Raw genomic sequence first — 23,188 nt, forward strand, 5'->3', positions numbered from 1 at the left:
ACCCCAAAGCTCTTTGAACGGCTTGTCAGTGACGTGTAAAGAATAAGTAAATGATTGAAGTGAATATTAGAAGGTGAATACATGTATTTATTACAAGTTCTTAATACCGAGTGTGTAGCATGTTGTACAGATTGTAAAGCCAAGTGATTTGGGATTCTGCTCTGTTTACAGTTGACTATTTCAAGTAGAATCTAATTTATAAATCAAAGTCGACTTCATTGTCTATTCTGCCAAATGTACAGGTAATAGACAGGAATGAAATGCTGTTTCGCTCTGATCCCTGTGTAATAATACGACATTGTATATATAAAGTGTATTAATTGTATATATACAGTCTTTGACACAGCCAAACAGGATAATAGTTGGCTTTACGACAGTGTCGCAAATCCCTCTGGTCTCGCTCGCAGGGAGCTGTACTGCTCCATGGAAACGAGCTCGCGGCTGGAGTTTTGTTTACGGTCTTGGGTAAGTTTGTCGTCTTCACTGTTTCACGTGTGTGTGTTTGTGTGTGTGTGTGTGTGGTCATGGAGTTTATCCGATTTAAATATACTCACCACCGGTAGAGACACACTTGTCTCGGCAGCCTCAATGTAGCACTTTTGGCTAACGTTAGCATTGGAGTCAGGAAACTACAAGTGCAGCTAAAACCAGCGGCTGTAAACAAGTGTCAGTCCTGAGCACCACAGTAAGGGACAGATGTGTTTGCACTCAGGGGGCCAACAGCCACGGACAGCTGGGACAGGGACATGTGGAGGACCAGTCCGAGCCCCGGCTCTCTGACACCGCGGCTCTCCAGGACCAGGCGCTCCGGTGTGTGTGCGGAGGCGGCGGACACTCCGTGTTCGTCACCGGTACGTCCCGCCCTGTTCCTTCTTCTTCTTCTTCTCTCGCTTTACTGGCAAACAACTGCAGGTGCAAAGCACTTTCTGTACAAAGAGAGTGTTACATAGTCTCATTTAACAACTATCCTCAAATTCCACCTGTCAGCCCTGTGGCTTTAAAGGTAAATCATTCCCTCTCCTTCTTTCCCCAAACCCCGTTAGATCCCACTCCCATATATATTATATAAATATACATAAATACATAATATATCAAAATTCAAACTAATAATCCAGCTTTTTTCTTAGAGTCAAGGTGCAATTTTATGCTCTGTAATGTTTATCTGAGACTACTGCAAATCAACATCAATTCAATTTATATAGTTAGTGTGCTTTTGTTTTTAAAGTCAGTAACCTCTTGCTTGGTTTTCATATGTTTAATTTAGTATTTTGTCTTTGACAGAGAATGGAGAAGTGTTTGTGTGTGGACAGAATCACAGAGGTCAGCTGGGACTCGGGCAACATGCAAACATCCCAACTCCTCAGCTCTGTCCCAGCCTCAAACAGTCTGTCACGAATGTTGCTTGTGGCTGGGACTTTACTCTTCTTCTCACCGGTGAGTGCTACTGTTTTTTTACTTACACTTGATCTGACATTTTCACGAGATTAGAATAAGCATTTCTCTCAAGTAGTTCTTGGCAGGAATGATCAATGATGTAGAATAATATTTATTTTTATTTAGTCATTAGGGAATAATTTGGATGTCACAGCAGCCTAAAATTAGACAGAACATCAATGGAAATATAGAAGAAAGGAAAGTGCAACCTACACAGTTGTAAATCAGTAAAAAGTTAGTAAAAGAAATATAGTGCAATAGACCATGAACCCAGGGTGAGATAGCTGCAACCACATCATATAAGAGAACAGTCAGTAGCAACAAGAGCAGTCCTCACAGACTGATGCTACATTCATGTCATATGTAGGCTACTGTAATAACCTGATCTGACTTGTAAATTGTATTTGTGTGAATGTCCACTGTGTACATACATCTGTCAACTCAATTTCTGATGATGCAGAAGTTTCTGAAAAATCCTGTGATAGAAAGTCTAAAGACATAAACACTTGCTTGTGAGAATTTTTTCCAACTTCCGGTGAGGCTGCAAAAAGTCTCCTCTAATGAATTACCCCAAAACAAGCAAACCTTTATATATATATATAGAACATTTCTTGGTGGATGCATTATGTGCTGCCCAAAGTATGAGATACCATGAAAGTTGTGAACACTTAACAGTGGAAAGTGGAAAGATAACATTTATACACAGAGTTAAAATATGATTTAAATAAAATAATAACACTTAGATAATAAGATACATACAACCAATAAAATGTATAAAATAAACCTAAAGGAACAAAGGAAATCAAAGTCCTGGAACCAACTCCCACCTTTACAGAAGTTGAATGATTCAGTGTGAGATCTTTCTTTTATATTGCACTTACAGATTGTGGTCAGGTAATGGCCTGCGGCTCCAATGCATTTGGACAACTGGGTGTTGGACCGAAAGTCACACACTCTGCAGATTTACTGTTTGTTAAGGTGAGCACAACACCCGTGTGTGTTTTACTGACTGTAATAATACAACATACCCAAAACTTTGGAAGCCTCTGTAATGGTTGTCATACATACCTTTGTGTTATATATATACACGTATGTAGTTTTCTGCTCCAAACCAACGTCATGTCATGGTTTGTTTGATCGGTTTCATTGACGCGCAAGTGACTGTGCTGTTGTCCTCAGTGTCTGAAGGATCCCGTGGTGAGTGTAGCAGCAGGACTTAGACACTCCCTCGCTGTCACTGGTAAGAATTGTAAACAGTCCTCAGTATGTTTGTCCTGAGAAGTCAATCCACAGATCCTAATATTGTGTTTGGCCTTCAGGCTCGGGTGCTGTGTATCAATGGGGAACTGGCCTTTTCAGTCACGCTAAGAGAGCACTCAGTCCGCACCCTGTCCCATCACACCTCTGCTCTCAGCTGCCCTGTCTGGTACCAGGTACATGCACTGAGCACAAACACAGAAAACATTTACCGATTCACTGATGGTTGATAAATGTCACCAGATATTCATGTTACAGGTCTGGATCAGAAAATATCACACCTGGTATCTGCGGGCTCAGCGCACTCTGTGTGCCTCACAGGTATGACAACAGTGTAAACATCAGCTGTTACCCTGTGTTTAGTTTATTTATCACCTCCGCCATTATGGTTATGTTTTCATCTGAAGTTGTTTGTCTGATAGTTAGCAGCATTGCATAAAAACTACTGCATGGATTTCCTGGCAGCCATATCAGCTGTTTAATTTAAACAGTTTGCATACAAAATGTGTGTGCATGTTATATGTATCTGTATATGAATGAAATGTGTAAAGTCGCCTGATTTCACAAAGTAAGGAGCAGAATACAAACATAAGACATCATTTTAAAGCAGATATGTCTTTAATTTCTTGCTGGTCCTCCTCAGGGGGCATTTATGCATCCAGGTTGTACCCTTGTGTTGTCTTCCACTAAAGGTCATTACATCATTATGACAGGGCTCCCTGCTGTCTTGTTATTATGTTGACCAGTTCCATGTAATCACTGCTCTGCCTGTGTGCTGCTAGCTCTTCTGGGTGACGAGTGGTGTTGCTTCTGTCTCGTGTGCAGGAGACGGTGATCTGTTCCTGTGGGGAAGCAACAAGCACGGTCAGCTGACCACCTCTGAGCCCTTCCTGTCCTCTCCCACTCCTCTGAGGCGCTCGCTGCTGGGTGGAGAGAAAGTAATGAACGTGTTGAGCGGCTGGACTCACATTGTTGCTCAAACAGGTGAAACAAAGTCACTTATACAGCATATTACATCAATGGTACTCAACAGCTTTAACAGGATTTTACAGACCAGATTGGCCATATCTGAATCAGGCCTTACTTAATTTCAGAGAGTGGAAGAGTGTTCACGTGGGGCAGAGGAGATTATGGACAGCTGGGCCGACAAGCAGCAACCACTAAGAACGCAGAGCAGCAGTCAGCTGGTCCATCAACAGGAAGTGAAAACCAGGAGGTTTGCCTCCCTACAGAGGTTAAAGACATCAGGGGAGCAACACAAGTGAGGAATCCATCTGTGAAAAACTCACTTACACCTGTTATCATTATTTTATTTTTTATTTATTGAATAGGGAGAGTTCTCATTGATGTGTCTTGAGCCAGAGTTAGCTGTATAGGCCAAGTTTCATCTGGTGTCCCTATAGCCAGTTCTTCCAAGGCAATCTGAAATAAAAGAAAAAATGACCTATTTTGTATAGTTTCAATATAGGTAATTTGTGTGCATGATGCAAATAATCCAAACTACAATAAACCCCATGATTTAAACACGGGCCCATTTAAAAACCAAACTATGTTGGTTGTCGACCTCATGTTTTCCAAAATGTCCTGTGTCAATCCAGAAGGGGGCAGCAGACCCCAACTAACAAAACAGGCATCTGAAGATGATTTGCTATGTAGTGGAAGCCAGTGCTACTGAGTGAGAGGCAGATCGAGAGACAGAAACCTCTTAATGATGGGCTTCATACTATTTATCCAGTAAATACCACAAACACACCCACTCACAGTCTTACTCACTTCCACTCACTCACATGCGTTATCTTGCACATGGGAGCGACCTTTCACATTTAGCCAAGGCAGAGGTCCCTTCTCCCATAAGGCGGGTTATGTGTGAGGATCATGGGGTTGCAGCAGTTAACCTGCCGTCTGAATGGCAGCTATATGTTAGGAGATTGTTGCCAGTTAAGTGGATGTCACGGACCGACAAGGCCAAGCTCCGGATCGCTCCCGCTCCACGCGTAGATCATTGCGGCCGCACTGCCGTGTGTCAAAGTGTAGTCACCTCATGTGTGTAAAGCTAAAAGTGAGATGAATTTGCTGAGTGGACTATGAATCTCTCCGCCTACTCGACCACGTTAGTCCGGCTATAACTGTACACCCACTTTAGTAAACTGTCAAATCTTTATGAGGCCTATGAACGCTACTGCAGTAACAATTTACTATCTGTCAATGCTTCAGGAATCATTGTGGGAGCTTCTATTTAAGATGTGACTCATGCGGTATGCTTCATCAAAAACATGACTTCATCACAGCAGTTGAACTCTAGTTTGTGTTCCCGATGATATGATCAGCATTTCACTCCGTCTTCTCAATTCCTGTAGTTGTGAAGTGGAAATACAGATTGACTTAATAAAATTAAAAAATCTGCAGAGGAAGCCATGCTGAAACTGTGGCATTGACTCCTCCCGGTTTTGGCTTTTATGAATGAGCTGCCATTTCTATTGCATTTGTTCACTCTGCTTTCTGATGATACATTGTTTACTTGGTGATTTTATACTGAAAGGAAATCACCCCCCATTCTACACTTCTTAATATCGGCCCCTGGCCCCCAAAAATTAATATCCGCCGGCTGTAATCTTTATGTCCATGTTGGACTAACAATTCTCTGAGTCCTAAAACTGTCTTGTCTGCTTTCAACAAACAAATATGCATTGTAAGCAGATAAACCCTTTCACGCCCTTTTGTCTTTCTCTCTGCAGATTGCGTGTGGATCTGAACACAACCTCGCCATTGTCGGTGAGTGTATTTTGTCCTGACACGCTCTTGGCTTTTCCTTCTCATTCAGCTCATGTGGTGCTTCTCTACCGATTTTCTTTTTACAATATAGTTGTCTTAAACTTCCACTTCTGCCAGTATAATGTATTGCAGAAAAATGGAAGGGCATAAACATCCGCCGACCTTACACAACTGCACTAGAAACGTATATTCAAGAAGACAGGTGTCAGAGAACTTGAGCAGAAACAGGATTTGTGTTCGGTAAGTGCAAGAGGCTGAAACAAGAGACGTAATTCCTGACCTGACTCGACTCCTACTCCTACTCATGCTCCTACCACATAAATGAACACAGAATACACACAAAGGTGTGGAGGAACTATTTCAGATAATCCTCTTCTCTGGACCAAAGCATTAGTAGGAGAACTGTCTAATATGTTACAATTGAACCTCAGTATGAAACATTATAATTATCCTTCCGGTAATGCTGCAGAGGATTTCTGGGGTCGGCTCGTTGCTCTATGACTTTTACATCAGGAAGTAATTACAGCATAGATACATGGGTATCACTGACAGGAGCAATTACCCCAACAGGCCTGTAAAGGAGCTGAATTAACCACACACGCACATTTACAGGTATGTTTTTCCAGTCGAGCGTTTGGAGAGCAATCTCCCTTTATCTACATAAGAAGAGAATACAGACACTGTAATCACACACAATAAACACACAGTACTTGTCCTACAAAATGTCCTGTGCTTTATTAACCTTTATTCACCACAGTGCACTGTAAAACATTTTGGAAGTAAAATCTTTTACATTAAAATTTGAACACTGACCCATTTTTTTTTTTTTTTATATCAGCATGAATATAAATACTGCAGATGAACACTGAAACACAAGCCAAGGCTTCCATTAGAGAGGAAATGTAAAAAAGCAACTAGCCATCCGCTATTAATGTTCAGACCAATTCAACCTGTTAACTGGATGTGCCATTTACAATTAGGAGAGTTTTAATGCAGACTGTTAGTCATAATGACAGTTCTCATAGAGCACCGCTCTCAGAAGGTCAGTTATGTGATGAGGAAGCAGAAGCAGTGCAGGCAGACTCATGTGAACCTCGTGCACTTCGCTGCTCTGCCGCGCTCTCCCCTTGTCTTTCTTTTTCTCCTCCTGTCTCCAGCGCGGTGGCAGGAGCCATGAAATAGCAAAAAACAGGATTGGAAGCAGAGACCTGAGTGCTGCTATTTCTGGTGCTGAAGTAGGTCAGGCAGAAAGGAACGGAGAGCACTGCATGCTGCTCATGATATCTGTTGCCTGCTCAGCCCTCGCCCGTTTGCACCTGAAGAAGTGCTCGTCATGTATGAAACCCATCAGCCGTGTTCAGAGGAGGGAGATGGGCTGAAGACGCTGTGGGTCAGGCTCATCCAATCTGAGGAAAGATCTTTGTTAAACATGTTGAACTTCGCATGAACGAGGAAGGGCAAACATCTGCTTTCACGTGTATCTGAAGAATCGAGCCATAAGAAAAAGTGCACCGCCAGCAGATTGTGTCAGGGGTGTTAATTTAAACTGTTGAATATCAAACCAAAGGGATGGATTTGCTTACAAGGAAGTGGCTTTTTGGTTTGAGTTTCTTGATTTTTATCCTTTTGTTGTGCAGGATATTGTGCAGGCACTTTGTTGCCATGGAAACACTGATGTGCTGTGTTCCCGTCAGTGAGTTCATGAAAAAGCGCAGCACCAAAATATGGCTTTTTATTTCCTCCAAAGAACAAAACGTTTTCGACACACTAGCTTCACTGATAGATGACAACCATGATGCAGTGCAATTATGAACGTGTTTTTAAAGACGTGGCCACATGCACGTCTGTAATGCATGAGCCATGTGGGACAGACTGTCACACTGACATAAGCTGCTGGCGTGATACTGTGCTCAGATAACTGGCAAAAACATAGACGTCTATGGAGATATCCAAATCGCCGACGCTCCTAATTTTCAGAGGGAGATAAAAACGCAGAAAGACAAAGACTCTTTATGAAGTAAATGGCATGAGGGACACACAACTGCACGACAGGGAAAGCTCGACGATGTGTGACCCTTGAGAAAGCAAGCTCGCTTCTGTTGCCATGGTAATGGAGCCTATTAGGTAACTATGTTGCCATGGCACGTGTCTCCTCTGTGATACAGACCTGACCACACCCACCAACAAGCTCACCAGCTGTGAAGAGCAGGGAGGCTTCATTACTGTCCGAGTGTCAGCGCTGGGAACCGAGACTGTGTGTGTGGTGTAGTTATTGCAGGCGTTGTGGGGACCTTGATGTGTCACATTATGGAAACTTGCCTTCCTTATGTGGACAAGAAGCAAGTCCTTGTAATGTAAATCCTTAGATCGTAAGGGGAAGACATGTTTAAGGTTAGTGGTAGGTTAACGTCAGGGTGAAGGTTAGGTTGGAGGCTTTCCAGGGTCTCCAGGGTCTCCGGGTAGTTAAAGGAAATCAATGCAATGTCCTCTGAAGTCACATTCAGTGTGTGTAAGTGAGAGATCACGTTCACTCCTTTTTGTTTTTTGAACACCAGGCTGCTAATTGTATTCTACATGCTACTGCGCTACATCCCTGTCTCTCCCCCCCGTCAGCTCCACTGACCCATGACCCCCTCTCCCTTCCAGGGGGGTGTCTCCTTGCCTGGGGCTGGAACGAACACGGAATGTGCGGCGACGGCTCCCAGACGGACGTCCCCGAGCCTCAGCTCATATCCGGTCTCCGACCTCTTCTAATCGGCTGCGGAGCTGGACACTCAATGGCTGTGTGCGCCACGACAACTAGCCCGAGATAAAACTCTGCACCGACTCCATCAGGGACATTCATTCATTCAGCATGAGACAATCACAGATGAGAAAAACAGAGGGACTTTGTGAACTACCACATTTCTGACTGATTTAGTGATGCATTGGTGCCTTGCAGAGCCCTCAAAGGTTTGTTAACCTCCACCTTTCAGATGCTACCTCAGCAGGTCATACTTTACTATGTCGTCATTAACGACTTCATGTGGACGTACGTGGGCTGAGGTATGTTTTATGTGGACAGAGGCCAACCTGTCACTTTGATTGACATGACGGGGAAGGCTTTGCAGGATATGGCTGTGGCTCCTGGTCCTCCTGCCAAGCTACACTGGTGCTCTACCTCCATCTTCTCATGTCAGTGAGTTTATTGCAGTCATCTTGAATGTCAGGAGGTCGTCAATCTCTGCAGTTCATAGTGAATTTCACTTGATTTACCGCTCATACGTAGGCTTTCATTTTATTTTCCAACTTTGCATCATTCATTTATTATCTTGTCAGTTATGATTGTCTAATTTGCACCACTTGTATCCTTCATTCATCTCTCGTGGGAGAAACATGTCCTCTGTGTTTAACCCTACCTACATATTTATAAGCTGTGGGCGACCGCAATGCAGCACCTGTGGATCAACTGCTGATCTTTAGATGGTGCCTCCTTCAAGGTCAGCACTGAGTGGGGCTCAGGGATGACATGCTTCCATGTATTTACTTTTGAATTTTAAAGGTTCTTCTTTAGAATTAATGTTTATGCAAATAAAATGTGGAAACCATCGCTGTCACTGACCGTATGCATCAATGAAAATAAAATTCAGCTGAGTAAAAAAAAAATCATCACTCCCTTAAAAATAGCATTTCTGTGTTTTATTTATTTATCACTATTTATTGTACAAGCCTGAATTGTTTTAAAAAAAAAAACACACACACAAAAAAAATCCTTCAACAGCAAACCAATCCAAACGATCACTGAACACCTTCTCGAAATAACTAACCACCAAATGCATGGTGTTTAAAATACACACTCTGAGGTCTCACTGAATGGCCACTTCTTTGAGTGATTAATTCCATTAATGACAACAGCTGCTGTTTTCTTTTCTTTTTTTTTTTTATTCTGTTGGACAATAATCAGCACACTGCCCCCCCTCCCATGGGTGCTCAGCTCCAGATCTGCTGTAACCTGATTGCACGCAGGTCTCAGCGAATAGTTGGCAGTGTTTCCGCAGTGGTTTGGTAAAAAGTTGGTCCCTCATCAATCTCAACTTTTCCACACAGATAATGAATCTGTGCCCGAATCTTTATCTGGGTATGCTCACTGCTTTGCCTTTAGAAACTGACCCACACAGGGACTCCCATTATATCCTGTGTACTTTTTGAGTACTGAACTGGTTTGAATGGCTGGTGACAGTATGGTTAGTTTGAAATAGAACTCACATTTAGGTTCATCATGTTGGTTGAGTAACTCCTGAATGGTGAGACTAATTTGCATAACAGAGGCACTTGTCCAGTGTGAGAGGCGTATGAGGTGTGGCATTAGTTACACACTAATACACCAATTTGGATTTGTGCAGTAAAATAATAAAAGTCCAATTCTACATGATTGTCAATGAAAACGTATTACAGAATAATTATGGGCTGTGAAATGACTGTTAATGTAGTACAGCAATAAACCCACATTCTTCAACATTCAATGAAAGCTGAATATGTATTGGTCATTTCTTTAGCCAAAAAAAAAGTCTTAGCCAATTCTTAATGGCACTCTGTCTTATAAATGGCTCATTAATACAATGTAAGAAAAGGGATTTTTGTTTTTGTTGAAAATATGATGTTATTCTTTACATTTGTTTGTGGATGTTATCTCTCTGATGCCTGAGAACTTAGAAAAGGACTGTTAAGAAAAGGTCACTGGTGCAAAACAGTGCAAAAAAGTCTACAAAGATGTGACCATGACAGTGCAAAGTTAACAATATGACAATATTGTTTGACACAGTGCGTGTGCGTGTTTGTGTATGTGTGTTTATGTTTGGTGTTGGTGTCTTTGTGGTGCGGGAGAGGGTGGGGTTTCAATCGGAGCAACATTTTTTTTTCTTTCAACAGAAGAAGAAGCACACAGATATCGGATGATCACTCAAAAACATTGGTACACACAGCTTCAGCACACAAAAAAAGCGTATTTACAGCACTGGCACACACAAATTAGGCACACAAAATTACAACACAGTAACCAGATACTGAGCTATATAAGGCTTGACAACAAAACTTTCCTCAGTGCTACATCTATGCTGAGTTTGTGATGTACAGGTTGTCACTGTCACACCCATTTAAAAATACTAAGTAATACACACAACATAGCTACAGCACTCTCAGGTGGGTGATGGGCCGTTATGAGTCATACACATAGTGGTTGGCACACCATGGTTCATAACACAAACTGACTCTGTTGGTTGTCTGCTCCGGGGCTGTCGCTGGGTCTCTAAAAACATATAAAAAAAAAACAACAATAACAAAAAGAAATTAATACACAAATTATGTATAATGGTGGAAATGATGGCGGTGATGGAGAGGTCTGAGGTGCGGGCGACAGAGGTGAAGACATGACAGTAGCTTGGAGAGTAAAGAAAATGTGCTCCGTTAGTTGTTCATGGTAAACGACAGGTTTACCATGTGTTTCCCATGCGTAGCCAAGGCATCAGACGAGGATGACGTGTCTGTGTGCAGAGGTTGGACGCTGAGTCGGTTAATAAACATGCCCGATCATGCGGCGCTTTACGGGTTTAAGAACAGTACATCAGTCACTGTCATGCGTTTGTATACTTCTCATCATGCTCTCTGGGTCACTTCCTTTTTCCTTTTTTTAAATCCTCTGTTTGACCCGAACACAGGTGGACCGAGGGTCAAACAGCAGTAGGCGCCACTAGCCATATGCTAGCGGTCGAAGAAGGTCGTATGTGTGCATGTGCTGCTGAATAAAAACGGAGTCTAAACGCTCGTTGTGTATAAAATTTATTTCATGCAAGGACTCGTATTTACATCTTTTATTTGAATACTTTTCTGTTGCATAAATGTAAAATACATGCATTTACCTTTCCCCAAGTATAGACCCACATAACATGATGGGTTGTGTTGTTATTTTTTTTCTCACTTGAATTGCATGAGCAAATAATTCACCTGCATCTCTTCACATCAAATCGTCACAAGTTTTTTTTTTTTCTCTTTTGAAATATATAACGCCCATTAATTACCACAAGAGACAAGACTGGAAAAGTAAAACTCTGCTCATTCAGAATAAGAACAACACTTAGATGAGATGCTGTACTTATCTTCTTCTAGAAAGGTATCTTCTTTTTTCTTCTTTTTTTTTGATTGATCAACATCAAATTTGTTAAAGTGCCCTGAAATAATTGTGCATAAGTATTGGGACAGTATCAATACATGTACCAGTATCAGTATTGATGTTTTTAAATCAATAGAGATATATACTGCAGGAGAACCTACCTGGTCCCCTTTAATAACCTGTTGTGCTTTACAATACAAAAATCTTTCTTGAGTTAGGGACTGTTAAGAAAGTATCTTCTGGTGTTTTCTTCTGGTCTCTCACTAGAGGTGAAGTTCTACTGTGGATTGTGTGGTGTAACAATACACGTTCTATTACTATCACTAAGGATACGTAGGGAGGTGCAAAAAGTACAAGGTGCATCTTGTAATATAAAGCTTCGTCACACTGTTATGAGCATGGTATATAAAGTGAGTCAATGCTACACCGGGAGCACTTATGTAATATCATTTAAATTTTAATCTCTCTTTTGCTTTACTTGTCTCTTAATTCAGGGGCTGCATCTCTGTCACTGACACTATCTACCCGAGCCACGAAGAGCGCCTCCTTCGTGGGCTGCGTAGACCGCGAAGGCCGAAATGAAAGTAGACGGTCCGGTCTACAGAGGTGTCACGAGCGTCACCGGAGCTGAGGTTGGACTGGTAGAGACATTTTTAATCCCCCATAGTTTGTTTTTTCACGTGTGCATAGTTAGCTGTTTGTTTGAGTTGAAGCGTTCGATGTCTTGATGCTTGCTGGCATTATTACCGCTTTGAAAAACCCTTTGTCACCAAAACACAATGAATCCTGGGATAGGTTGGGACGAGAAGGATCTATTGGTTGTAGCCAACGTTTCTCTGGGATAGTAGAGTGCATTGGTGTCAGCTTTTGAATGAGCCTTTGAAACGTAGAAGCCTAGTCGAGCCACTGGGATGCAAGTGGACTTTAAAAGCATCCTCCGAAGGATGCACACCCTGAATTCTGAGACAGCTTTTTGTTTCACCAGGTACGAAGGCACCGTTGTTTAATAATTCATGAGTCTCACGTTAATTTTAGGCATCACAGCAGTTACTGAAATTGCTGCAGACTAACGGCACTTTAAAAACTCGTAACTACGTAACTATTGGTAAAAAAACTGGCTATGCTCATAACAGGATTAGTTGGCTTCATGGCAGATTGTTCAAGTCAAATCACGATATTTTAGCTGGAGGCCCCTGTCGAGTAAATCAAATCAATGTACGAATTTGGGGAAAGGCAAAGAATGGCAGCTACATCAATCCTCTGCTATGACTGAGTCTCTTGTAAAGCTGTCTCAAAATGCATAAAAACATGACAAAGCTTTAGAAGCTTTTGAGCTTCTTACAGGTACTACGATACAGTTAGCTTCTCGCTGAACATAATTTCTCATGCAGTTCATGCAAATGAACAAACAGTTTTAGTTCTTTTGACATTGGATGTAATAATCACTTGTATGTGAATTGTCATCATCTCCATGTTGCATTGGACATCATGAACATCATCATGTAATAATACCTTTTCTAATGGCCACTCAGATAACATAAAGCCTCGCCTGGGTTGTACTTGTACAGAAAGTGAACGTCTCTACTTTGCAACGTCACAAAGCACTTTAGAGGAGTTCCCTTAACAGCTGGCCATGGTTCCCTTTGGATATGTTTCAAAGCCATGTGTTGTCAATATCCAGCATATTGGGCCGTTAGCAGGGGTTACATCTTATGAAAATTTCTTTCACAATATTGTAAAAGCAGATGAGATTAGAAAAGTTACTGGCAGGAGAGTATGCGAGATCAAAAGCAACAGAGCAACAGGCAATGATGTACACACAGGCAGAGAGTGGGGTTAGCCTGTTGTAGAAGTAGAGCAGTGCTTTGTCTGCAGCTGTGGTGACCCATGCAGATTGGCATGTGCCAGTGTTGTCTAGTCTAGGATATGATGACACACCCAAGGAGAACACTTGGGAAGCTTGAGTACTAGCACAGGTAAGATACAGTTGTCCAGGGAAAAAAATGAAATTATAAAAAAATGAAAGAAAGCAGGAGCAAAGGCAAGTGTAAAAACAAAACCAAAAACAGGAAGGATAAGAAGGAGGGGTGTGGACTGGCCTTCCAATGGCATTGTGTCTGCTACTCAACCATGCTACATAATGGATGGGATGGGAGAATGTGAGTGCTGCATTAGACAGGGTGGGCTGCAGGGCAGGGCAGACACTGAGGACACTCCAGAGGCATCCCCGCTCATGCCAGACATGCTGTTAAGGCTCCAAGGCTTTTCATAACCTTCAGTTGAAAAACAGAGAACGTTCTGAGTACACTGTAGCACTGAATCCACGACAAAATGTTGTTTTTTTTTGTTTTTTTTTTGCCGTTCCTCAACTGGTAAATACTACACCTGTTGCTTTCTTGTTTTTGTCTCCAAAGAAACAGGTCAACACAGACTTGAGACATATTTTTTTCTTCTCCATGCATTGAGTGTATCAGGAGTACAACAGCATGCACCGGGTGGTACTGGAATGGTTTCGGAGTATAACACTGCACGAGACTCGGAAAAGAAACAGGCAGGCACCTCAGGCAGGGAACGTCTCAGCTACAGGTAGAATTTCATGCTGTTGGCCATTTCCCTGTGGATGTGCTGGCTGCACACACAGCTGAAGTCTAACTTGATCTTCTCAGGAATGTTTCGCACAATAATAATAGATTTAATTAAAATAAATGAAAAGGGCTTAACCCTGGTATTAAAGTGTAACAATTACTAAGGTTGAATTTTGCTCTTATATTGACAATAATTGACATTAGCCTCCCCTCTGTGTTGTGCTCCATCACCATACTGATAGCACCCATCGGCAAGACACTTCATGCACCGTTATGGTCAATGTACTCAAAAGTCTGGATCCCGGTGGTATTTACCATTAAAGCACATATACATACATGGTACACGCATAACACATAATACCTTCTTTGTAAGACAACACATTCTAGATCATATAAATCTCGAAAATAGCTTCTTCTTCTAAATAAATAGGGGTATAACGTTATGAATGGTATCAAAAAATATATTATGCAGATGCGGACATGTCTTATTGACATTTGTGGTGCTTGTGCTTGGCCTTAACAAATGCTATTGTGACACTATATACATATATATCAATATGTACAATGCCCATCGGGACGAAGCAGCTGCTGTGAAAGTGTGTGGAGGTTGCAATAAGAGGTTTGTTGTTGTGTGTGTGTTGACGCGTGTGTTTAATACACTCAGCACTCAGCAGAGAGGGATAGAGGAGCGTGTCCTGTCTATGGTCTACGGGGTGTCAGTGTCTTACGGGGGCCTGTGATTGGCTGTTACTGTACGTACCCCTCCTCACTCTGCCCCCTGTGTGGTTGGGGCGTTCAGCAGTCGTGACCAGGAAGCAGGGCCGCTCTCGCTCGCTGGGACTGAAGATTTCCTCCGGAGATATCGCCTGGTCAATGTGGGGGCAGTCTTCGTTGGCCAGCGCTGCGTTAGCTGCCTCCCCGTTCAGCTTGGAGTCTAATAAGAAGACAATAAAGAAAAGGAAAGCAAAACACACACACAAAACAAATCTGGTTTCATAAACCAGCACGGTACAAAGCCTTTGTTCTTTATCTGCTATTTCCACGCTCTTTATGCTGAAAGCACATTTGGGATTCCCTTTTATAATCACTGTATGTATAGCTGCTGTCAATATTTGCCTTGGACCGTCCCTTGTTCCTCCCATGTTTTGGAGCACAAACTCGATCAAAGGTCAACACGTCGGCAGCCAGAGGGATCAAGTGACTAAAGCCTCTATTTATATGTTCTTAATATTACAAATACACGGAGGAAGTCTGAATTACTGCATTATTAACTCCAAAATCAATAGCAAGATTACTCACGGTCTGCCTCAGCCTCTATTTTCTTCTATCCAGAGTCAAATGTGCCTTTCATTACATATTTTATTGATTACTTTCTGTGGGAACTCATCGGCTGATTGAAGTGTAAAAACAGACAGAGAGTGAAGCCGCTGAGCAGTGATGTGTCTGGGTCTTGAACATAGAGAAGTGATCTGAACGTGTATCGTCTTTGTTTCTTACCTTGAAACTTTATCTCGAAAACGTCGTCGTCATGTGCGATGGGGCTCTGGGGCTGGGAGCTGATGCTCGACTTACAGAAGTTAGGAGAACCTGGTTGGGGAGCTCGTGGGATATGCCTGTTTTTTTTCTTTGGTAGTTTCTGTTTTGCCATGGCCAGCGAGTAATACATTCCAAAGTTGTTGACAATCACAGGGACGGGCATGGCGATGGTCAGCACGCCCGCCAGGGCACACAGGGCTCCCACCAGCATACCGGAGGTCGTCTGAGGGAACATGTCTCCATAGCCGAGGGTCGTCATGGTCACCACAGCCCACCAGAATCCAATTGGGATGTTCTTGAAGTGTGTGTGGTCACTGGCTCGAGGGTCGTTGGGGTTGGCTCCTATCCGTTCAGCGTAGTAGATCATGGTCGCAAAGATGAGAACACCAAGGGCGAGGAAGATGATGAGGAGCAGGAACTCGTTGGTGCTGGCTCTCAGTGTGTGGCCCAGCACCCTGAGCCCCACAAAGTGCCGTGTCAGCTTGAAGATACGCAGGATCCGCACGAAGCGGACTACTCTCAGGAAACCTAGCACGTCCTTAGCTGCCTTGGAGGAGAGCCCGCTGAGGCCCACCTCCAGGTAGAAGGGCAGGATGGCCACAAAGTCGATGATGTTCAGGGCGTTCCGAATGAAGTCAAACTTATTTGGACAGAAAGTTATTCGCATTAGAAACTCGAAAGTGAACCACACCACACAAACACCCTCTATGTAGGTGAGGTAGGCCGCAGTCTCCGTCTCCTGGTAGGTGTGCACCACGGTGATGTTGCCCACCAGCTCCAGCTCAGTGCGGTTGATAATGGGGTTGAAGGCCTCGTGGGTCTCCAGACAGAAGGTGGTGATGGACACCAGGATAAAGAACAGCGAGGCCAGAGCTACCCACTGGGCAGGAAACGTGTGCACGGTGAAGGAGAAGAAGTGGAGGGAAGAAGGACAGAGAGGATAATGAGCACAGTAACACATGCAATATGACAAAGCTTGACGGCTCAGCAGCCATTCTTAGCCCGACACGGTGCAGTTCAATCTCAGACAAAGGCAACTGCTCTGACAGTGACAGTGGCATTGAGACACTCGCTCCTGCCGCTCCCCACACCCCCACCCTGCTCCCCGGCTCCCTGTGCATCTCCATTCATTGTAAAAAAAAAAAGGGACAATCAATGCCGCTCTTCCTTCCCTTCCCTCTGCTGTATCTCAAGGTCATGCGGGATTTCTCAAGGGTAAGCTACATGTTGAATTCCAAAGAGACAGCAGCGGGCACGTAGGAATCAACCCCCATGACTAAAATTAGCTTAGGTTCTTCCCTTCAGCTGCACTGGTACAGTAGGTTTTCCCAACACAAGGTCACACTGGCCAGATGAGCAGCTCCTGGGAGGCGTTCGGATCCTAGCTGCTCACAGACTCGTGAAAGAAAAGAATACCTTGGCCTTCATCATGTATCGATCAGGTGATCACATTTCATCACATTTAGGTTCTGTTATTTCTGGTTACTACTACATGGGTGTAACCGATACAGCATCCTCTCCCGGGTATTGATTGCAGTGCTGTGCTCCTGTTATCCTCTGATCACTGATTTACAGCATGTGTTACCGCCCGTGTGACTGACTGTAGTTTGAATAGATAAAAAACAGCTCTATCTTCAATGAAAGCGGATATCTACTCACTCATCCCATGAATTGCCAAAATTAGATCAATAGAAATCTGTTCATGCATGGAGATGATGAACAGTCCTCATGTCTTTATGACATGGGCGGATCAAGGGGAGGGGCCAGTGGAATCTGATCGGCCCCTGAAGTAGCCCTGTCCTGTCAGTAATCTTGACAAAAATATATATTATATATAATATCAAAGCTATAAAGCTAACAGTGGACAAGGAATTATCTAAATGTTTGACCTTACTGAATCAGGAGTTATGAATGTGTGCATGGCTGTTGGACGTATAACCGCCCCCTCTGTTTAAATTGTGGCCCCTTTATGGCCCCCAATTTAGAAATATCCTCAAAACGCCACTGCTTTATGATCGTGATCGGGGCGCTGTAACATTTCTCACGACTAATCAGTCAATGAAATCAAATTATATTTGTTCAGCCCATAATCACAAATCACAATTAGTCTCATAGGGCTTAACAAAGTGTGGCATCCTCTGTCTTTAACCCTCAACAATAGTCAGGGAAAACTCAAAAACGCCTATTAAAATATATCAAGACCTCAGAGAGCAACATATGAGGGATCCCTCTCCCAGGATGAACAGAAGTGCAATAGATGCTAATGCACTAACGCATAGTATTGCTAAGTAGCTGGGACATGACAGTAGACATGACATGAGGGAAGCTGTACGTCAGAGTGGGGCATGTCTGGGCACGAGGAAGTCATACATATTCCACTGAGCAAAGGAAACTCAGCCGGCCACTTCCATTCACAGTGTGTCAGGGAGGCAAGCATGCTGCATGAGATGAAAAACAGGCTCCTCCATCCTAACATCTCATCACTCGCATTTCATTGAACTGTGCTGAGGAAATCGCTGTTGTTTATGAATGTCTGCCTCCCTTCCATGTTCGCATGATGGCACAGAGGGAAACTGTCTCAGCAGTGACTCTGCAGCACATTTACGTCCTCCGCTCTACATTCACAGAGATGAATATAAGAGCTCAATTGTTACTAGAATTTACACACTAATATAACTTGTCAGTGTTTTGGGGGGTTTCAATAGACTACAAAAGACTCAGGAAACTTGACATTTTAATGCAGTCAAATAGAAGCGGCCATTAAAAATGCAGCTTGTTCATTGTGTGCTGATCCAGTTCGTCAGTCAGTAGTATGTGGTTGTGTTTTATCCCATTGCATAATGTTGTTTTGTCCACCCCCTCCACAGTATGTTTGGTGCAAAATAACAAGTACGCCCTACGCTTTAATACAGACCAATAAATCGGCACTACAAACCGTGACCTACATAAATAACACTGGAAGGAATCAACAGCACAAATTGGATTACCCCCAAACTGGGAGCCCCAGACTTTCAGGGACAAAAAAAGATATAGATTCATTATCAGTGGGTTTGATTTGGTTATAAATGCAGATGAGAATCTATGCTTTCATTTATAAGTTCCTCCATCTATCCATCATCCCTTCACGTATGCTGTAGGCTAAGGGTGGCAGGGGAGCTGAAGCCTAACCCAGCTGCCATTGGGGAAAAGGTGGGACAGGTTGCCAGGCCATCACCAGGGCAACAGACAGAGACAAACAACCATTCATGCTCACATTCACACCTATGGACAATTTTAAATCATTAATGTGTTCAGATTGAACTAAATTGTCACAAAATAATGTTTATGTTTGCCCGGGGAACCCCTGTATCTGTCACTGTCTAAGCCCTACAGATACAGTGTTAACTGATATGTTTATAGCCAAGGTTGTAATCTATATCAACAAGTTGGTCAACAGAAAATTCATTAGCAACAATTTTGATACAAATGACAATTAATGCTGCTTTTCTTATTCTCCACTTTTGAACTCTTGGTTGGACAACCAGGCTCTATGGCAACCACGACTTTAGGAAATGGTGGACTGGCCATAATTGGGCCCCATTATTATTCACTTAGTCCCAAAAATAATCACATGATGCAAGAACAAAGATCCTGAGTTGCAGCTCTTACTAACAGATCCTGGTGTTATTAACTTCTTCAAGGGGGATATGTTTTCGTTTCAGCTCTTTGTTTGTCCGTCAGTTAGCTGGCAGGATTACACAAAAATCACTGGACGGATTACCAGGAGACTTGTTGGAAGGATGTGTTACGGTTCAATGAAGAGCCAGTTACATGTTTGGCATTAAGAGTTGTGCCGTCTTTCAACATTTCTCAGAAAATAATTCATGGATCTTGATGAAAGAAATCTGGCATGTTTAGGAGTGGGTGCAATTTGGTGCAGATCCAAATAAAAATCCAGATCTAAATCTCTTCTTTCTAGATCTTTTTTCTAATCTGAAAATCATTGCTAGTTTGCTTATTCTTCGACATGGCTTATCTGTTTGGACTCTCGGGTGGAGAAAAAATAGCTCTTTGAATATGACAAAATATTTATGGCCCAGATTGTATTCTATTAATCGAAAATAATTACCGCTGGATGCCTAAATAATTGGCTTATAGTTGCAGCTCTAAGTGGCAGATTCTCTTGTGATTTTTGAGTCAGCTCTGAGAGATGAAAAACCAACATCACCAACACTGCCAGCATCCTCCAAACTCACAAACCCCTCTCTGTTATAAGCTACATTCATACTGCCTCCTGACATCTCGATCCCTCGGAGCATCCAAGCCTCCACACAGATAAACAAACGCTGCCTGTCATCACACTGCCTCGAAAATGATGTGTGTTTGTGTCTGATAGGAACAGTGTGGCCTGGAGGGGTGGGGGGACGATTGTTTGCTCCTTATTGGCTAATTCTCACTGTTGCCGGCAAACCACAGGGCCTGCAGTGATATTCAGTGGGTTTTCCACTGATGTATCCACTGTGAATAGAGTCTGTAATTAACTCTGAGGCTCACTTCTAATTAATCTTCTCGGAAGCCTCTTGGTGGAGCTCTGTAAGTCCTCGCTCTGCTTTTCGTCTCCCTCTTTGTGTAACTGTTGGACACATATAAGGAGTTTTGTGCTTTGGGAAACTTCCTGAATGCAAAAGGGGGAATCTGAAAGAAGTGTGTGCATATTATAGATTAAACCACTTTCACCGATGCTAGGTGTTAAGAGTGTGGACATGTCAATACAGTTTACACTTGCTGGATGTGGCATGGCAACTAATTATACCAATCAGGCAGCAGAGGCTGTTAAAGCAGCGTGCAGCGCAGCGGTCTTTGTTGCAGACAAAATGATCATATCACCATTGAGAGACATGGTGTCCAGATGGAGAAGTGCCCATGGCCAAAAAGTGTCACCTCTCACGAAAACCCCTTTTTGTTCATGTGGAGGTGTGCCGCGACATTTCTGGTGGTGCCAAAGATCTGGTTTCCTAATGTGCCACTGACCTATTTGAGCACAGAGCCAGCCGCGGCCTGCCCAGGCATCCTCGTGTTATTGAACTATCAATCCAAAGTCCTGTGTGGGTCCAAATGACTTTCTTTATCTCCCTCTGAGTAACAGGGCAGGTTGGTAGAAATTATTTGCATGTAAAGGGTTTTGATGGATGAGGTCTTTGGTTGATTTGTGTCCCTCCTCCTTCCTCTGAACAATCACAACCCCCGCTGTGGAAATCCCCGAGAGAGTAATTTCAAGGTCATCAAAAGCCTGTCAGGTCCATCATTGACTGTCATTGACTCTCCATCAAGGCACATTGACAAATTCCCCATTCAGCCCTCCTCATGCATCTCTGACAGTTTCAAACAAATTACCCACATTTGTGTTCATAATAACTCATTATGGGAATGGTAAGAACACAGCGATGGCTTGGCACAGGCAAACATCTGAATGGGATACTCACCCTTGCATATTTAGAGGAGTACGGGTCCTCAAACAGGGCCCAGACGTGTTTCTGCCACCGGCTCCATAGGTTCCCACTCCTGGTGTGATGAGCGTCCCCCTGCGCGAGCCTCCTTGTCATCTCATCCACATCATCCTCAGCGTGCTCCTGCTCCGGCTCAGGATCCTCGCTCCCCAGGTCCAACAGCCCACCCCCGCCGAAACTATCAAGGGCCTCCTCTGCCTCCCGGTGCTGGCGATATGTCATCCAGCAGCATGGCTCCACGTCTGTCTCGTCGATGCCCCAGAAGGCCAGCTCCTCCTCGTAGAGGGGCCCGCAGACATCGGCTGGGCAGTGCAGCTTACCTGTCCTGTAGTAATTGAGGATGTGTGCAAACACGCCAGGGTGGCGGTCGAAGAAAAACTCCTCGATCTTGGCATCATAGTCAAAGTGGCTGGGGGCATCAGGCTCGGCCAGCCAGGACAAGCGGGTGCCGGGCAGGGTGCGCAGAGTGCTGCGGTATGTCTGATGTCTGATCCCTCCCACGTTTATCACAATGCGATCCTTGTCGTCGCTCAGGCCCATTGCGTCCCTTAGGCATTTCTCAAATAACTTCCCTTCATCGCAGAGGTGCACGCGCACCGTGCCAACGTGCACACCGGGGATCAAACTGAAAGTGTTGACAGGAGGGAGGCAGCGCGCAGAGCAACCGGTCGTTTCTCACCAGCTATGAGACAGAAATCAGGGCTGATGCTGGACCAGGCTTCATTCTCCTCACACCTGCCAGGCAGCTGGGGACTCAGAGGGGCTCGGGCTCACTGGAGGGGGCAGAGGCAAGAATCCCAAAAAACGATGGCAGCCAATGGCATCACATTAAGGAGAGACGTCACATCGTCGGTACATCCAAAATGTCGTGATAGCGGCACAGACGCTGGGGAGGTCTCCGCCTGGCAGCAGGGTAGATCCGGCTCTTTGAGTTGCAGTGATGGATCGGATCGGTCTCACAGCAGCTTTGTGACTTTCAAGGTGACTGCGGTGGCGGTGCTGAGCGGACAGCGCCTGTCCGGCTGCTCCTGCTGGAGACTGGGCGCTGCGATGGAGACTCTCCTCCTCTTCCTCCTCCGCTGCTGCTGCTGCCCACAGACTCACCTCCTTCACACCGACGCTCAAGCTCATCGACACCCGCCACCGCCACCTCACAGCAGGTCTTTGTCTGCAGGCTGCTCCCCTGCCCGCTCCCTGTCATGCACCGTTCAGAAAAAACAACCTCCACCTCCTCTTGCAGGAGGAAAACGCTGCTCTCTCTGATCCGAACGAAGACAATCAAAGATGAGATCCTCCTAAATAAATCACACCAAAAACTGCCTGTTATTCACACCATCTCCTCCTCTCCCAGTCTCATCACATCACAGTGAGCATGCCCAGTGGAGGAGGCTGCATCTGGCAACTTCTCCAATTACGGCTGTTGTTGTAATGGTCATCCCTCAGTCACAGCGAGAGGAGGCGCAGCTGGAGGAGAAGGTGTGACCCTGGAGCCGTGAAAAGATCCGCCCATAACATCACAAAGAGTCTGATCTCAGACAGCTTCAGGATGTATGGGTGGGAGACATCAGCCTGTGATCTATAGGCTACATGTGACAGCCTGCAGCTGTCACGGCACAGATACACAACATATTTACAACTTAAACTTAAAACTTAGACAGGGCTGAGATCATTTCATTTGCACCTCAATGTGCTGCACTTGAGCTTTGTAACAATTAGCCAATAGGTCCCCTGCCTTGGTTTAACATGGCAGCAGAGGGCGCCCTTGTTCACTGTAAAATAAACACAAAACAACTTGTGGGTCCTCTAATGTGTTTGATCAAGTTTGTTAATCATCCTGACATTTCAAAAAACAATACAAGTAGAGTAAAAAATGACATTCACCATGAGGTTTTAACATAGTGATGCAAATGTTCAGTTTGAATAGGTTTTAAATTGTTTTTATATTCTTTCTTTCTTTCTTTTTTCCTTCCTTC

General features: G+C 43.9%; 2 protein-coding genes across 4 annotated transcripts; one reads left to right on the top strand and one right to left on the bottom strand.

The window, feature by feature from the left end:
- Window positions 1-392: 392 nt before the first annotated feature.
- sergef (secretion regulating guanine nucleotide exchange factor) lies at window positions 393-9,131 on the top strand. The gene is made up of 11 exons (XM_062389830.1): window positions 393-465; window positions 713-851; window positions 1,282-1,434; window positions 2,318-2,412; window positions 2,614-2,674; window positions 2,754-2,867; window positions 2,950-3,012; window positions 3,517-3,675; window positions 3,786-3,952; window positions 5,427-5,463; window positions 8,110-9,131. Exons 1-11 carry the CDS (start codon window positions 424-426, stop codon window positions 8,274-8,276), a joined length of 1,197 nt encoding a protein of 398 aa, XP_062245814.1. The 5' UTR covers window positions 393-423; the 3' UTR covers window positions 8,277-9,131.
- On the bottom strand, window positions 6,752-21,755 carry kcnc1b (potassium voltage-gated channel, Shaw-related subfamily, member 1b). 3 transcript variants are annotated; one of them, XM_062389818.1, is made up of 4 exons: window positions 21,192-21,755; window positions 15,691-16,609; window positions 14,954-15,127; window positions 6,752-6,869 (listed from the first exon to the last, which is right to left on the bottom strand). In XM_062389818.1, the coding sequence occupies exons 1-4, from the start codon at window positions 21,753-21,755 to the stop codon at window positions 6,811-6,813; spliced, it is 1,716 nt and encodes a 571-aa protein (XP_062245802.1). In that variant the 3' UTR covers window positions 6,752-6,810. The 3 variants fall into 3 exon arrangements, with proteins under 3 accessions (XP_062245802.1, XP_062245801.1, XP_062245799.1); XM_062389817.1 differs by lacking the exon at window positions 6,752-6,869 and adding an exon at window positions 9,422-10,747; XM_062389815.1 differs by lacking the exon at window positions 6,752-6,869 and adding an exon at window positions 10,779-13,881.
- Between the last annotated feature and the right edge of the window lie 1,433 nt (window positions 21,756-23,188).

Source organism: Platichthys flesus, chromosome 6, assembly GCF_949316205.1.
Source record: "Platichthys flesus chromosome 6, fPlaFle2.1, whole genome shotgun sequence".
NCBI classification, from domain to species: domain Eukaryota; kingdom Metazoa; phylum Chordata; class Actinopteri; order Pleuronectiformes; family Pleuronectidae; genus Platichthys; species Platichthys flesus.